Below are 18,082 nucleotides of genomic sequence, written 5' to 3'. Positions count from 1 at the left end.
GTCGGGCGAGGAGAGGGATGTGGGTTTGCCGGCCTGCAGTAACCTGGGCCTCACCTGGTCTTACCTGGGGCTTGCCTGGACGTAACTAGCCTTACCTGGGCTTAACTGGTCTTACCTGGCCTCACCTGGGTCTTACCTGGCCTTATCTGGGGCTTACTTAGTCATGGAGTGATACAGTCTGGAAACAGGCCCTTGGCCCACCTCGCCCACACTGGCCAACAATGTCCCAGCTACTCTAGTCTCACTTACCTGTTCTTGGTCCATAACTGTCAAAAGCGACGGGGTCTTTCAGCGATTTTTCGTTAATAATTAACTAGGCTGAACATCTTCGATTTGAACAGCCTAGAGAAAATCGCGTTTTAAACTCGCCCCCCTCTAAACGGCGCCAAAATCACGCACACCCGCAGCGACAGATTTTCAGCGACGCTTCAGGTAGGCTTTGCAACATACCTACTCGAATGGGACCTTGGTGGCGAACACCACCTCCACCAGCAGGTAGAGCTGCACGCCTTCTAGAAACATCGACACGAAGACCGCCAGGAACAGATAGTGCAGCGTCGCGGCGATCACTGCGCACAGACCCTGTGGGGGCAACGGGAGAGAGGAAGGGGTCAGGACAGTGGGGAGGGGGGGGGGTGGGGAGCAAGGGAGTAAGGGCGGAGAGGGTCTAAGTGGGTGAGGGGGGAGAGTGAGGGGATGAGTAAGGGGGGGAGTGGGGGAGTAAGGGGGGGAGTAAGAGGGGGAGTGGGGGGTGTAAGGGGGGGGGAGGGGGGAGGGGGGAGTGAGAGTGAGGCGGGTGTGGGGATGAGGGAGGAGTAGGGATGAGAGGGGAGTGAGGTGCCAAGGACAGGGAGAGAGGGGTGCAGGGAGAAGGGGAGCAAGGGGGGGGGGAGGGGGCAGATGGCCAGCGCTGTCTCCGTGAGGGGATATCCAGGGGTATCTCCTGGGAGGGGGGTATTGCCCACCCCCCTCATGCCCACTATTATGGGGCACGGTGCCCTCACCCACCCACTCACCGGGTTGCCAGTCTGAGAGATGCCCAGCAGGAAGATGAAGTCGGCCATGAAGAGGGAGAGACAGAGGTGGCGGTGGATGCAGCAGCGAGTGTCCTTCAGGGAGGGGCAGATGTAGAAGGTGGCGATGGCCAGCAGCAGGCAGAGCAGAGAGGCGCTCAGACCCACGTATGTGATTATCTCCACCTCAAACACGGCTGGCAGCTCCTGTGGCTACACGACAGACACACCGTCACACAGTCAGTCACAGTTTGTTTTTCCCTTTGTAACAAGGACTTTATTCAGTATTTGCATTTTACAGTGCACCACAAAATGTTCAATAGTCACATTACATCAGGCAATCATTATAATACAATCGTGCCATCTTTGATCTACAATGCGTTCACGGAGGGCTCTAGAGTTCCCCACACTGCACTCCTGAGTGCAGGCTTATCTTGGCCTTGAAGGCCCGTTACCCCGGCAACCTTAATCTCCTCCGTCTGCTGCCATCTTGGTGCAGCGGCCATGTTTGAAAAGTGGAGGTACTCTCTAGAACGGACAAAGGTCTCGTTTTCTCCCAACTAACAGCTAACAATGGCCTGTTTCCTTTATCTGCGTCACTTTTTTTGCATATCTTTCATTCATTGCTCTTTATTTCTAGAGCTACATCATCGACTATATCTCGCATTTCCCTTTTCCCTAACCAGTCTGAAGAAGGGTCTCGACCCGAAATGTCATCCGTCCCTTCTATCCAGAGATGCTGCCTGAGTTTAGTTTTAGTTTAGTTTCGAGGAACAGCGCGGAAACAGGCCCTTCGGCCCACCGAGTCTGCACTGACCACCGATCCCCGCACATTAACACCATCCTGCACCCACTAGGGACAATTTTTACATTTACCAAGCCAATTAACCCACAAACCTGTACGTCTTTGGAATGTTGGAGGAATGCGGAGCACCCGGAGAAAACCCTCGCAGGTCACAGGGAGAACGTACAAACTCCGTACAGACAGCGCCCGTAGTCGGGATCGAACCCGGGTCTCTGCATTTTACAACTCTACCGCTGCGCCACCGTGACCACAATGACTGATTTAGTTTCGATGACCCACCCCCCCACCCCCGCCATGCCTACCCCTCCATCCCCACTGCCCGTGTTTCCTTGCCACCCCACCTACCTTGAGAGCCATGAGGATGGCAAAGCTGGAGAGATGGCTGGCTTTACACACAGTGTGTGTGGCATTGTAACCGGCCAGGTCACAGCCCTCTGTCGACCACCAACTCCCAGCCCGGCTGTGACTCCAGTACACACACGTGATGTAAAAACTGTCCTTGTTGGTCTGCCGAGAGTGGGGGAAGGAAAACCATCAGCGTTATTAATAATAATAATATTATTGGCTTATTATTATCATTATCTGTCATTGTTCTGCATGTTATCCAGGCAGATCCAATCCTAAACTGGATTCCATTTAGAGTCACATTGTGTGGAAACAGGCCCTTCGGCCCAACTTGCCATTGCCGACCAACATGCCCCATCTATGTTTGTCCCACATGTCCGCGTTTGGCCCTTATCCCTCTAAACCTGTCCTATCCATGTACCTGCCCAAATGTTTAACGATACGGTGTTGAAACAGGCCCTTCGGCCCACTGAGTCCGCGCCGACCAGCGATCACTCCGTACGCGAGCACTATCCTACACAAACTTGGGACAATTTTACCATTTTTACCAAAGCCAATTAACCTACAAACCTGAACGTCTTTGGAGTGTGGAAAGAAACCGGAGCTCCCTGGAGAAATCCTACATAAGTCACGGGGAGAATGTACAAACTCCGTACAGACAGCACCCGTAGTCAGGATCGAACCTGGTGCTGTGAGGCAGCAACTCTACTGCTGTGCCACCGTGCCACCCCTTTTAAATGTTGTCTGTACCTGCCTCTACTTGGCAGCTCGTTCCATATACCCATCACTCTCAGTATGAAAACATTACCCCTCAGGTTCCTATTAAAACTTTCCTCCCCTCACCTTAAACCACAATTCTCAATTCCCCTACTCTGGGCAAGAGACTCTATGCATCTACCCGATCTATTCCTCTCATAATTTTGTACATTCTTGTAAGATCACCCCTCATCCTCCTGCACTCTAAGGAGTAGAGTCCCAAATTACTCAACCTCTCCAAGTCTGAAGAAGGGTCTCGACCCGAAACGTCACCCATTCCTTCTCTCCAGAGATCCTGCCTGTCCCGCTGAGTTACTCCAGCATTTTGTGTCTAATTCACAACTCTCTGGGTGAAAAAGTTTTTTCTCATCTCAGTTTTAAATGGCCTCCCCGTTATTCTTAGACTGTGCCCCCTGGTTCTGGACTTCCCCCAACATTGGGAACATTTTCCTTGCATCTAGCTTGTTCAGTCCTTTTATAATTTTATATGTTTCTACAAGATCCCCTCTCATCCATCTAAATTCCAGTAAATACAAGCCCAGTCTTTCCAATCTTTCCTCATATGACAGTCCCGCCATCCCAGGGATTAACCCTGTGTACCTACGCTGCACCACCTCAATAGCAAGGATGTCCTTCCTCAAACTAGGAGACCAAAACTGCACACAATACTCCAGATGTGGTCTCACCAGGGTCCTGTACAACTGCAGAAGGACCTCTTTACTCCTATACTCAACTCCTCTCGTTATGAAGGCCAACATGCCATTAGCTTTCCTCACTGACTGCTATACCTACATGTTTACTTTCAGTGTTCAAAAGGGAACTGCAGATGCTGGAATATCGCAACTTTCAGTGTCTGGTGTACAAGGACACCCAGGTCTCATTGCACTTCCCTTTTTCCTAATCTGACACCATTGAGATAATTATCTTCCTCCTTGTTCTTGTCGCCAAAGTGGATAACCTCACATTTATCTACAATATACTGCATCTGCCATGCATCTTCCCACTCACTCAACCTGTCCCAAGTCACCCTGCAACCTCCGAGCATCCTCTTTGCAGTTCACACTGCCACCCAGCTTTGCGTCATCTGCAAATTTGTGAGTATACCTTTTAATCCCATCATCTAAATCATTAATATATATTGTAAATAGATGCGCCCCCAGCGCTGAGCCTTGCGGCACTCCACTCGCCACTGCCTGCCATTCTGACAGGGACCCCATTCTTGTTCCTACTCTTTGTTTCCTGTCTGCTAACCAATTCTCTATCCCGGACCCGCAGACCCTCAGCATAGGAGCACCGCAAGACTGCGTACTCTCCCCTCTCCTCTACTCTCTCTACACCAACCACTGCACCCCCACACACTCTTCTGTCAAGTTTCTCAAGTTTGCGGACGACACAACCCTGATTGGACTGAACGTGTAAGAAAGAACTGCAGATGCTGGTTTAAATCGAAGGTAGACTCGACAAAATGCTGGAGTAACTCAGTGGGTGAGGCAGCATCTCTGGACAGAAGGAATGGGCGACATTTCGGGTTGAAACCCTTTTTCAGATCCTTCTTGAAAAGTGACCCATTCCTTCTCTCCAGAGATGCTGCCCCTCCCGCCGAGCCACTCCAGCATTCCGTGTCTACCCTCGACTCATAGAATCATAGAATCATAGAAAGTAGGTGCGAGAGTAGACCACCAGGTCCGTCGAGCCCACACCGCCATTCGCTCATGGCTGAACACTAAACAGACACACTTACTCACAAACAGTAGACACAAGACACAGAACACAAGACACTACCCTCCCCTTTATACCGCTATCACCCCTCTCCACCCCAAGAACCGCGTGATCTCCTGGGGGAGGCAAAAAACCGGATAAAAACCCAGGTCCAATTCGGGAAAAAAATCCGGGAAATTCCTCTCCGACCCCAATCCAGGCGATCGACACTTGTCCAGGAGATCACTCAGGTCTTACTATACTAACCATACCTAGGTCCATATCCCTGCCCTCTCCCCGTAGCCCCTTATCCCCTTGGCAGCCAAAAAACCATCTATTTTTGACTTAAATATATTTAACGTTTCTGCTTCCACTGCTCCCTGGGGCAGTGAATTCCACAAACTAACCACCCTCTGGGTGAAGAAGTTCTTCCTCATCTCAGTTTTAAAAGAGCCCCCCCTCACTCTGCAACTATGTCCCCTAGTTCTAGCCTCCCCGATCATTGGGAACATCCTCGGTGCATCCACCCGATCAAGGCCCCTCACGATCTTATATGTTTCAATGAGATCGCCTCTCATTCTTCTAAACTCCAAAGAGTAGAGTCCCAGCTTACTTAACCTTTCCTCATATGTCAATCCCCTCATTGCAGGAATTAATCTAGTAAACCTTCGCTGCACTGCCTCCAGGGCTAGTACATCCTTTCTTAAGTATGGACCCCAGAACTGTACACAGTATTCCAAATGTGGTCCCACTAATACCGTGTACAGCTGCAGCAAGACCTCCGTGTTTTTATACTCAATCCCCCTAGCAATAAAGGCCAAAACTCCATTGGCCTTCCTGATTGCTTGCTGCACCTGCATACTGACTTTTAGTGATTCATGTACTAATACCCCTAGATCCCTTTGCGTTGCATTACAACGCAGCTCCTCCTCATTTAGAAAATAACTTGCCCTATCATTTTTTTCCCCAAAGTGAATGACTTCACATTTATTAGTATTAAATTTCATCTGCCAAGTTGTTGCCCACTCACCTAGCTTATCTATATCCTTTTGCAGACTCTTCCTATCCTCCTCATCCCCTACTTTCCCTCCCATTTTTGTATCGTCCGCAAATTTTGATATATTACACTTGGTTCCCTCCTCCAAATCATTTATATAAATTGTGAACAACTGGGGTCCCAGCACCGACCCTTGCGGAACCCCGCTAGTTACCGGTTGCCATCCCGAGTATGAACCATTTATCCCCACTCTCTGCTTCCTATTTGTTAGCCAATCCTCTACCCATGCTAATATATTACCCCCAATCCCATAATTTTTTATTTTTAGCAATAGTCTCTTATGTGGCACCTTGTCAAAAGCCTTTTGGAAGTCCAAGTATACCACATCCACCGGTTCCCCTTTATCCACCCGGGTTGTCACTTCCTCAAAGAATTCGAGCAGATTCGTTAAACACGATTTCCCCTTCACAAAACCATGCTGGTTCTGTCTGATGAAGTCATGTTTATCCAAGTGCCCAGTTAGTGTTTCTTTAATAATTGTCTCTAACATTTTACCCACCACCGATGTTAGACTAACCGGTCTATAGTTACCCGCCTTCTGTTTACTTCCTTTTTTAAATATAGGTGTTACATTGGCCATTTTCCAATCCACTGGGACCGTTCCTGCCTCCAGGGAGTTTTGGAAAATTATCACCAATGCATCCACAATCCCCACTGCTATCTCCCTCAAGACCCTTGGATGTAATCCATCAGGCCCAGGGGATTTATCCTCCTTCAGTCTCATTAATTTCCCTAATACCACCTCCTTGGTGATCTTAATAGTATTTAGCTCCTCCATTCCTACCGCCTCCTGTTTATCCAGCGTTGGAATATTTTTTGTGTCTTCTATGGTGAAGACTGATACAAAATACTCGTTTAATGCCTTTGCCATTTCCATGTTCCCCACCAACAACTCTCCAGTCTCACCCTCCAATGGACCAACGTTCACCTTAGCCACCCTTTTTCTTTTTATATAGCTATAAAAACTCTTACTATTAGTTTTTATGTTGTTCGCTAAATTCCTTTCATAGTCTATTTTCCCCGTCTTAATTAATCTCTTAGTTATTCTTTGCTGACCTTTAAATGCTTCCCAATCCTCTACCCTCCCACTATCTCTGGCTACCTTATATGCCCTTGCCTTCAGCCGAATACTATCCTTTATAGTTTTACTGAGCCATGGCTGACTGTTCTTACCCTTACCCCTTTTTTTCTTCATAGGAATAAATTTTTCTTGAAGGTTATACAGTAGATCCTTAAACGTACACCACTGCTCATGTACCGTCTTATTCTTGAGTCTGCTATCCCAGTCAACTTTGATCAGCTCTGTCCTCATACCTTCATAATCCCCCTTATTTAGACTCAAACCAGCATCTGCAGTTTCTTCCTATACATGGATTAAACTCGATCTGCCAATATCTGTAACTTGTCTATTTCCCGCTCTACACTTTGCCAGCCTTCTTCACTGACCACAACTCCACCAACGTAGCTATGGGCACTCGCATGGGCCCTAGCTATGCCTGCCTCTTTGTAGGGTACGTCGAACAATCCCTGTTCCAGGCATACACTGGCCCTATCCGCGAACTCTCCCTCTGCTTCATTGACGACTGCATTGGTGCTACCTCCTGCACCCATGTAGAACTCACTGACTTCCATCAATTTCACCACTAATTTCCATCCTGCACTCAAATTCACTTGGACCATCTCTGACAGCTCCCTCCGTTTCTAGATCTCACTGGCTCCATCACAGGAAACAGACTATTGAGTGACATCTACTGCAAACCTACCGACTCCTGTAGCTATCTTGACTACACTTCTTCTCACCCTGCTTCCTGTAAAGAATCATAGAAACATAGAAAATAGGTGCAGGAGTAGGCCAAATCGACCCTTCGAGCCTGCACCGCCATTCAATATGATCATGGCTGATCATCCAACTCAGTAGCCTTCTCTCCATACCCCCTGATCCCTTTAGCCACAAGGGCCACATCTAACTCCCTCTTAAATATAGCCAATGAACTGGCCTCAACTGCCTTCTGTGGCAGAGAATTTCAGAGATTCACCTCTCTCTGTGTTAAAAATGTTTTGCTCATCTCGGTCCTAAAATAATTCCCCCTTATCCTTAAACTGTGACCCCTTGTTCTGGACTTCCCCAACATCGGGAACAATCTTCCTGCATCTAGCCTGTCCAACCCCTTAAGAATTTTGTACGTTTCTATAAGATCCCCCGTCAATCTTCTAAATTCTAGCGAGTACAAGCCGAGTCTATCCAGTCTTTCTTCATATGAAAGTCCTGACATCCCAGGAATCAGTCTGGTGAACCTTCTCTGTACTCCCTCTATGGCAAGAATGTATTTTCTCAGATTAGGAGACCAAAACTGCACGCAATACTCCAGGTGTGGTCTCACCAAGACCCTGTACAACTGCAGTAGAACCTCCCTGCTCCTATACTCAAATCCTTTTGCTATGAATGCTAACATACCATTCGCTTTCTTCACTGCCTGCTGCACCTGCGTGCCTACTTTTAATGACTGGTGTACCATGACACCCAGGTCTCGTTGCATCTCCCCTTTTCCTAATCGGCCACCATTCAGATAATAGTCTACTTTCCTGTTTTTGCCACCAAAGTGGATAACCTCACCTATTTTCTATGTTTCTATACTGCATCTGCCATGCATTTGCCCACTCACCCAGCCTATCCAAGTCACCTTGCAGCCTCCTAGCATCCTCCTCACAGCTAACACTGCCCCCCAGCTTCGTGTCATCCGCAAACTTGGAGATGTTGCATTCAATTCCCTCGTCCAAATCATTAATATATATTGTAAATAGCTGGGGTCCCAGCACTGAGCCTTGCGGTACCCCACTAGTCACTGCCTGCCATTGTGAAAAGGACCCGTTTACTCCTACTCTTTGCTTCCTGTCTGTCAGCATGGACTGCATGGATGAACTACAACAATTGTTCATCCCAGTTTGGCAAAAGAATAAATCAGGGAAGGTAGTGCATCCGTGGATAAGAAGGGAAATCAGGGATACTCCCAATTCCTCCGTGTACTCCGTATCTGCTCCCAGGATGAGATGTTCCATACCAGGACATCGGAAATGTCCTTATTCATTAGGAAATGGGGGTTCCCCTCTTTTCTTTTATAGATGAGGCTCTCACTAGGGCCTCCTCGATATCCCGCAGCTCCGCTCTTACTCCCCCTCCCCCATTCGTAACAAGGAAATTGTCCTCACCTTGTCCTCACCTTCCACCCCATCAGCCGTCGCATACAGCTTATAATCCTCCGACAGGATCCCACTACTGGCCACATCTACCCATCTCCACACCTTTCTGCTTTCCGTAGAGACCGTTCCCTCCGAAGCTCCCTGGTCAATTCGTCCCTTCCCACCCAAACCACACTTTCCCCTGCAACTGCTGAATTTGCAACGCATGTCCTTTTACCTCCCCCCTTGACTCCTTCCAAAGACCCAAACAGTCTTTCCAGATGAGGCAGAGGCTCACTTGCACCTCCTCCAACCTCATCTACTGTATCCGCTATTCCAGGTATCAACTTCTCTACATCGGTGAGACCAAGTGCAGGCTCGGCGATTATTTCACTGAACACCTCCACTCAGTCCGTCTTAACCTATCTGATCTCCCGGTGGCTCAGCACTTCAACTACCCCTCCCATTCCCAATCTGACCTTTCTGTCCTGAGCCTCCTACATTGTCAGAGTAAGGCCCAGTGCAAATTGGAGGAACAGCACCTCATATTTCGCTTGGGTAGTTTGAAATTGACTTCTCTAACTTCGGACAGCCCTTGGTTTCTCTCTTCATCCCATTCACCGTTCTCCCACTAAACTTACTGTCTCTGACTACATTCTATCTTTGTCCCGCCCCCTCCCCTGACATCAATCTGAAGAAGGGTCTCGACCCGAAGGGTCGCCCATTCCTTGTCTCCAGAGATGCTGCCTGTCCCGCTGAGTTACTCCAGTATTTTGTGTCTACCTTCGATTTAGACCAGCATTTGCAGTTCTTTCTTACACACACACATATATATGAATGATGCAGACTTAAATGGGTTGGCTACTAAGTTTGCAGATGCCACGAAAATTGATGGAGTTGTGGTCAGTGAAGACGGCTGTCAAAGTGTACAGCGGGAAATAGATGAGTTACAGATATTTGCACATAGAGTTTAATCCAAGTATAGGAAAAAACTACAGATGCTGGTTTGAGGGTAAACACGGAATGCTGGAGTGGAATGGCGGGAGGGGCAGCATCGCTGGAGAGAAGGAATGGGCGACGTTTTGGGTCAAGAAGGGTCTGAAGAAGCATCTCGACCCGAAACATCGCCCATTCCTTCTCTCCAGAGATGCTGCCTCACCCACTGAGTTACTCCAACATTTTGTGTCTACCCGATTGGACTGATCCAGGATGGGGAGGAATCTGCCTTCAGACAGGAAGTGTCACAGCTGGCGTTCTGGTGCCATCGCAACAACCTGGAGCTCAATGCTCTTAAGACGGTGGAATTGATTGTAGACTTTAGGAGCGCTCCCCCTCCCCTCCTCCCACTCACCATCAACAACATCACAGTCACGTCTGAGGAGTAATTTAAGTTCCTTGCAACCATCATCTCCAGTATCCTTAAATGGGAGGCCATCATACACTGCACAATCAAAAAAGGCCCAACAGAGAATGTACTTCCTGCAGCAGCTGAGAAAACACAATCTGCCACAGGCAATGACGGTCCAGTTTTACACGGCCATCATAGAGTCTGTCCTCACCTTCTCCATCATGGTCTGGTTTGGCTCAGCCACCAAGCACGACATCTGGAGGCTGCACCGCATCATTCGATCAGCTGAGAAGGTTATTGGCTGCAACCTCCCCCCCATTGACGAACTGTACACTGCAAGGGCCAGGAAACGAGCGGGTAAGATCATCTCTGACCCCTCTCACCCTGGCCATTAACTGTTTGAAGCACATTCCTCTAGAAGGCGTGGACAAAACCGCCACAGCCAGACATAAAAACAGCTTTTTAGCACGAGTAATACCTATACTCAACAGCCAAAAGTCTGTAGCCTCCATGTGCTCTGGTATTTTATTTAATTCTTCACATGTTTAAATTATAATTTTTAATTGTCTACTGTATATCGTGTTGTTGCGAGCAAAGCACCAAGGCAAATTCCTTGTGTACAAATTTGATTAATAAAATTTATTCAATTCAATTCAATACCCCATCTAAGCAAGTCCCATTCGGCCCAGATCCCTCGAAACCTTTCCTATCCATGTACCTGTCTGAGTGCCTTTTAAGTGCAGTTATAGTCCCTTCCTCAACCACTATCTCTATAAGATCACCCCAAGGAATAAAATTCTAGTCTGCTCAATATCTCCATATAGTTCAGGCCCTCGAATCCTGGCAATATTCTCATAAATCTGCTCTGCACTCTTTCCAGCTTAATAACATCCTTCCGATACCATGACTGATGCAGGCCAATGTGCCAAAAGCCTTCTTCACCACTCTACCAACCTATAACTCCACTTTCAAGGAACTGTGTACATGTACTCCTCGACCACTCTGCTCTGCAGCTCTCCCCAAGGCCTTACCATTTATATGAAGGTCTTGCCCTGGTTTGACTTCCCAATACGCAACATCTCACACTTTTCTGAAACTCCATTTGTGTTTCCTCAGTCCATTTGCCCAGCTGATCAAGGTCCTGCAGTAATTTATGATAACCATTTGTCCTCTCCCCACTATCCTTTTCACACAAGGCAGATGAGGCAGCTTTGATGTTAAAGATAACCTGGTAAGGTGACACAAGTGACACATATTGTGATATTGGTAAATTTTCAGTTGTTTAATTCAATTTGTGTATATGACCACAATGCTGAAAGACTAATGAATATCTATGTATAAAATCTGATGACTGAACCTCTATTTTCCATGAATGGTATTCAGCAGTGTGGTTAACTGATAAACTGGTTTTAATTTTTTTTAAATACCCACAATTAAATTTCAGCATTTTAAATAATGCAACAAAATGGGAACTTGGTTGTCAAAGCAATTTTAATTACCTTAATTTGAATAAAGTAATAATGAATTAAGGGCCTGTCCCACCAGCATGCGATTGCATGCGTCTAGCGCGACCAAACGTGGTCGCTTGAGGCATACGGCCTCGCGGGGCCGGTCCCAATTCGAACCGCGGAGGCGTATGGAGTTGTGCGGGGCTGGTCCCGACATCATACTCACCAATCAGCTGGGCAGGAAGCAGGCCGATTGAATTTGGACGTCGCAAAGCGTCGGGCGTTGACGTCATCGCGAAACGCCACGCACTAGGTGAACACTGTCAAGACGCTGCGTACGACGTCAAGACGCTGCGTACGCCCTCGATGCGCCTGCTGGCCGACAGGCCATTGGCGGCGGGATTTTCGGACAGTGCAAGATTTTTGGAACCCCCGCACGATGTCTGGACCAGCCCCGCACAACTCCATACGCCTCCGGCGATCAAAGCTGGACCGGCCCCGCGCGGCTGTACGCCTCAAGCGACCACGTTTGGTCGCGCTAGACGTATGCAATCGCATGCTGGTGGGACAGGCCCTTTAGTATCTGAATTCCTGCAAAGACAACATTTCTAGACCCAAAATTTTCCAAATATTTTACTTCAACTCAATTGTAAGCAATTTTGGGCACCATATCTGAGGAAGGGTGTGCTGGCTCTAGAGAGGGTCCACGAGAATGATCCCAGGAATGAGTAGGTTAACCTATGATGAGTTTGTGGCGGCAAAGGGCCTGTAGTGGAATTTAGATGAATGAGAGGGGACTTCATTGAGTCATACGGAATAGTGAAAGGCTTGGATAGAGTGTATGTGGAGTGGATGTTTCAAGAGGGGGAGAGTCTAGAACTAGAGGTCACAGGCTCAGAATTAAAGGGCGTTCTTTCAGGAAGGCGATGAGGAATTTCTTTAGTCAGAGAGCGGTGAATGTGTGGAATTCAGAAGACTATAAAGGCCAAGAGTTAATATTTTTAAGGCAGAGATAGATAGATTCTTGATTAGTTCAGGTGTCAGATGTTATGGGGAGAAGGCAGGAGAATTGGTTAGGAGGGAGAGATACAGTCCCATAATGTTTGGGATAAAGACCCATCATTTATTTATTTGCCTCTACTCCACAATTTGAGATTTGTAATATTAAAAAAAATCACATGTGGTTAAAGTGCACATTGTCAGATTTTATTAAAGGCCATTTTTATACATTTTGGTTTCACCATGCAGAAATTACAGCAGTGTTTATACATAGTTCCCCCCATTTCAGGGCACAGTAATGTTTGGGACACATAGCTTCACATGTGTTTGTAATTGCTCAGGTGTGTTTAATTGTCTCCTTAATCCAGATATAAGAGAGCTCTCAGCACCTAATCTTTCCTCCGGTCTTTCCATCACCTTTGGAAACTTTTATTCCTGTTTATCAACATGAGTTGTGCCAATGAAAGTCAAAGAAGCCATTATGAGACTGAGAAACAAGAACAAAACTGTTAGAGCCAAACGTTAGGCTGACCAAAATCAAATGTTTGGAACATCATTAAGAAGAAAGAGAGCACTGGTGAGCTTACTAATCGCAAAGGGACTGGCAGGCCAAGGAAGACCTCCACAGCTGATGACAGAATAATTCTCTCTATAATAAAGAAAAATCCCCAAACACCTGTCCGACAGATCAGAAATGCTCTTCAGGTGTGGGTTTGTCAATGACCACTGCTTGCAGAAGACTTCATGAACAGGAATACAAAGGCTTCACTGCAAGGTGCAAACTATTGGTTAGCTCCAAAAACAGGATGGCCAGGTTACAGTTTGCCAAGAAGTACTTAAAAGAGCAACCACCGTTCTAGAAAAAGGTCTTGTGGACAAATGAGATGAAGAAAGAGGAGAGAAGGAACTGCCCATGATCCAAAGCATACCACCTCATCTGTGAAACACAGTGGTGGGGGTGTTATGGCCTAGGTGTGTATGGCTGCTGAAGGTACTGGCTCACTTATCTTCATTGATGATATATCTGCTGATGGTAGTAGCATAATTAATTCTGAAGTGTATGGAAACATTCTATCTGCTCAAGTTCAAACAAATGCCTCAAAACTCATTGGCCGGCAGTTCATTCTACAGCAAGACAATTATTCCAAACATACTGCTAAAGCAACAAAGGAGTTTTTCCAAAGCGAATTCTTGAATGGCCAAGTCAATCACCTGATCTGAACCAAATTGAGCATACCTTTTATATGCTGAAGAGAAAACTGAAGGGGACTAGCCCCCAAAACAAGCATAAGCTAAAGATGGCTGCAATACAGAGCCTGGCAGAGCATCACCAGAATAGGCACCCAGCAAAGGATATGCAACAAAATACTAAACATGACTACTTTCATTTACATGACATTGTTGTGTCCCAAACATTCTGGTGCCCTGATATGGGGGGAACTATGCATAAACACTGCTGTAATTTTTATATGGTGAAACCAAAATGTATAAAAATTTAATATCTGACAATGTGCACTTTAACCACATGTGATTTTTTTCTATTACAAATCTCAAATTGTGGAGTACAGAGGCAAATAAATAAATGATGTGTCTTTGTCCCAAACATTATGGCGGGCACTGTGGATCAGACATGATTGTATGGCTGAGTAAATTTGATGGGTCTTTTTACATTGGAATTTACACAAACATGTCTATTCCTGCCTTTCTTCTTACGATCTGATTATTTTAGAAATACAGCATGGAACATTTCGGCCCACTGAGTCCACGCAGACCATCGATCACCCATACACACGAGGGACATTTTACAGAAGCCAGTTGACCTACAGATCTGTATGTCTTTAGAATGTGGGAGAAAACCCAGAGAAACCTACATTGTCACAGGGAGAATATGCAAACACCACACAGCACCCGAGGTTGACAAATCGGATTCTTTTAAGTCAATCTAGTTCAAGAAAACTTGACTCAAACACTGGTCTCAGCATGAAGAAGGGTCTGAAGAAGGGTTTCGGCCCGAAACGTTACCTATTTCCTTCGCTCCATAGATGCTGCTGCACCCACTGAGTTTCTCCAGCAGTTTGTGTACCACAGGTCTCAGCAATATTTCTTTATTTCAGCGCTGCGATAATTCTCTGAATCCTCCAACACAGAGCCAACAGCCCTATGGCAGGTCAAGAGAACTCTCTCTCTGGTACAAAATCAAGGCATTATATAGGTATTAGACAATCATGGTACAGAGGGTGCAGCAAACTATTAACCAATCATTATGGCTTACTATACATTAGCTTATTTGCATTAACCAATCAACTGAGTCCTTTCAGTGATTTACAACAGTGGTAGTCACATGAATCTCCCCTTTCTGGCCTCTATTTACAACCCTTGGTTTGTCTCGTGGTTTTTACCTTCTTTGTTTTAGAATCATTTCATTTCAACAAAGTGAAACCACAGAAAAGTGGGCTCTATTCTCAGAGATCTCCCCTCAAAATATAAGAGACACACAGCGATCATACAATACTTACAAACAAAACACGGAAAGAAAGTTATTTCTAAAATTACAGATCTAAACAAGGTCTAATGTTTACAATCCTAATTAAAACACAATACACTTCACAAATGTTTTCACTACAAATTACACAGTTAAATACAATTACCTATGTATTACAAACATTAAATATATAAGTTTGCCCCATTCTTACAAACTACACTGATCTGCAAGTTGATTCCAATCACACACCTCCCTACTCCAAGCACAAGGGTCATATATTTGTCACACTTGATTGACGATAAGTGTTTCTTGTCAAGCTAAGATACAGCTTCATGTTTACATTCTCTTTCCTCTCCTGCTATCTCTAGGGGACGGAATTCCAATCTCATCTGTAGGGCCTCTTCACGACTCCTCACTAATAGCATTACAGAGCAAAGTCGCCTTCTCAGTTTTCAATAAACATAACCCCACATAGAAAGGTCACATAACCATCACCCTAACACTTTTCCCCTTCAAGCGACCTTACTCCCTTACACACATGTCTTATCCCATATCTCAACATAAGTATAATTCAACTAAGCCAAAGACTGAATCACAGAATCTATTATCTTTCCAGCCTTGATGTCTTGGATTCAGTCATAAACCCTGAGCCCCTTATGCTACACCAGAGCTCAGGAATGTCATAAAGAAAGAGCAAATGGCCTGTGACCAAATGACCTATGACCTGAGAAAGGGGCCCCACTATAGACTACTTTTTGTATACAAGATTATACAAGATACAACTTCTTGCAACTTTGTAATTGCTTCAGAGCAATACACAAGGCTATGCATGTTTAGATTAGCGTTTTCCTGTTTTGATAAACCATCTGTCCCCTGTGTGTGAAGGTCCCTGTACTCTGCTTCTACAGGACCATGTGTTTTTGTTCTATTATATAATATTTCCTTAAGGTGAGGATCGAACCCAGGACTCTGACGCCGTAAGAGAGCAAATCTGCCACTGTCCCGCCTTGCTGTCTAAATTCATCAAGACTAAAGTACTAATAATTTGAAGTATAGCTGAACAGGAACTCCATATTTCCCATCATCTGTGCTGTAAGCAAAGGGGAATAACGTAGCATTGAATGTGTCAAAGCACGTTGAATAGAGATGCTTGTTTAGAACTGCATAGCGCCAATATTCCATGCAAGAAAATTACCACAAATAATAATGACATGACAGACCTGTTAAGTCTACAGAAGTGTCCCGACCCAAAACATTGTCTGTCCATTCCTTCCACATACCTGACCTGCTGAGTTCCTCATTACACTCCTTTTGTTTCAGGATTCCTGCACCTTCAGCTTTGTGTGTCTCCAGCTTATTAATTTATTGATAATAATATATCAATACCACAAAACCCATTGCACTGGGGCTTCATGTAAATAGTTATGCGAGGCTTGACTGTTGAATAGATAAGTAATTTCAATTTGATTAAATAGTCCTGCTATTAATGATGTTGTCCCTCTGCTTATGCTCCTGCTAATACGTTATTGGGGAGATTTACACGTTATCCATTTGAATGTGCCAGTATGTTGCTTATCTCAAATTTCTTCTACTGCTCTCATGGTAATGATGGATCTAATAGACCTCAAACAGTATCCCTCAGCTCATCTTTTCATGATATCCAACATTTACAAAGCAGATGTCAGCCATACTTTCAAAAAAGGCAATCAGTGATGTTGCTGCTACTGTTTTTTCATGTGAGGAAGATATGATACAATTTGTTTCATCAATTATAAAATAGCATTCCAGCAATAGATCTGTAGACCAAAGATATCATTCCCAGGGAATATAACTGGAATTTAATGGGAAAGAATTGCATATTGGTTTTACCAAGTTTGCTACAACCAAGTCAGTCTGAAGAAGGGTTTCGGCCCAAAACGTTGCCTATTCCCTTCGCTCCATAAATGCTGCCGCGCCTACTGAGTTTCTCCAGCACTTTTGTCTACCAGCTACAACCTTACATGGATACTCTTGAATAGCAGAACTGAATTTGATTTTTTTGAGTTTAGTTTGGAGAAACAAGCCTTTCGGCCCACCGATTCCGCACCAACTAGCAATCCCCGTACATTAACACTATCCTACACACACTAGGGACAATTTACATTTATACCAAGCCAATCTACAAACCTGTACATCTTTGGATTGTGGGAGGAAACCGAAGATCTCGGAGAAAACCCACATGGTCATGGGCAGAATGTACCAACTCTGTACAGACAGTACCCGTAGTTGGGATCAAACCCTGGTCTCTGGTGCTGTAAGCACTGTAAAGGGCATGTCCCACTTAGGCAATTTATTTAAGCGACTTCCAGCGACTGTCACAGTCATAGCAGGTCGCTGAAAAAGCGGCGACTGGACCCCCAAAGCCAATGTCTACGACAATCTACCACCTAGTCGGCATCAAGCTACTGACAACCGGCGACCCAATCAATGCGACTTAGGACGTCCACCTACGACCACACCTATGACAACCTATGATCACACAGGCGACAACCGTAGTCAACCTTCGTCCACCCGCGACAAGCTTCGACAAGCCACGACCCTGCCGGCACCAACTGAAGACATCTGAAGACTATTCAGTTGTCGGTACCCGTCGCCGGTTGACGTAGATAGCTGGCAATGGAATTCACCGAAGCCAGCACCCGGCGAAAACCAACGTCACCTGGCGACATCCTACGACAGCACCTACGACAGGAGAAGACAAGCTACGTCAAGCCCACAGTCGCCGAAGAGTTTTGAACATTTCAAAATCCAGCGGCGACCAGAAAAACGTTACGACTCTTTAGGCGACTTGAGGAGACGACTCACGACCATACATGCGTCACCGCGTGACTATGTCAAAACAGACCAGTCGCCTGTCGTCGCCGAAAAAATCGCCTAAGTGGAACAGGGGCATAAGGCAGCAATTCTACCCCTGC

The 18,082-nt window shown here is 46.0% G+C and overlaps 1 protein-coding gene across 1 annotated transcript; it reads right to left on the bottom strand.

Annotated features, from left to right (window-relative positions):
* Positions 1-450: 450 nt before the first annotated feature.
* On the bottom strand, positions 451-2,339 carry LOC116991868 (adhesion G protein-coupled receptor E3-like). The gene is made up of 3 exons (XM_033050844.1): positions 2,164-2,339; positions 1,017-1,220; positions 451-582 (listed from the first exon to the last, which is right to left on the bottom strand). Exons 1-3 carry the CDS (start codon positions 2,173-2,175, stop codon positions 451-453), a joined length of 348 nt encoding a protein of 115 aa, XP_032906735.1. The 5' UTR covers positions 2,176-2,339.
* Positions 2,340-18,082: the final 15,743 nt, after the last annotated feature.

This window comes from Amblyraja radiata, chromosome 35 (assembly GCF_010909765.2).
Source record: "Amblyraja radiata isolate CabotCenter1 chromosome 35, sAmbRad1.1.pri, whole genome shotgun sequence".
NCBI lineage: Eukaryota > Metazoa > Chordata > Chondrichthyes > Rajiformes > Rajidae > Amblyraja > Amblyraja radiata.
Note: the sequence above shows the minus strand (reverse complement) of the source record. Positions and strands in the feature narration are given on the sequence as shown.

What these genes read in the sequence shown, in the direction of transcription:
- LOC116991868 (XM_033050844.1), bottom strand. An exon ending in TCTCTCAGACTGGCAACCCG is followed by an intron (nt 583 to 1,016) that starts GTGAGTGGGTGG and finishes TTGCCCCCACAG; the next exon opens with GGTCTGTGCGCAGTGATCGC.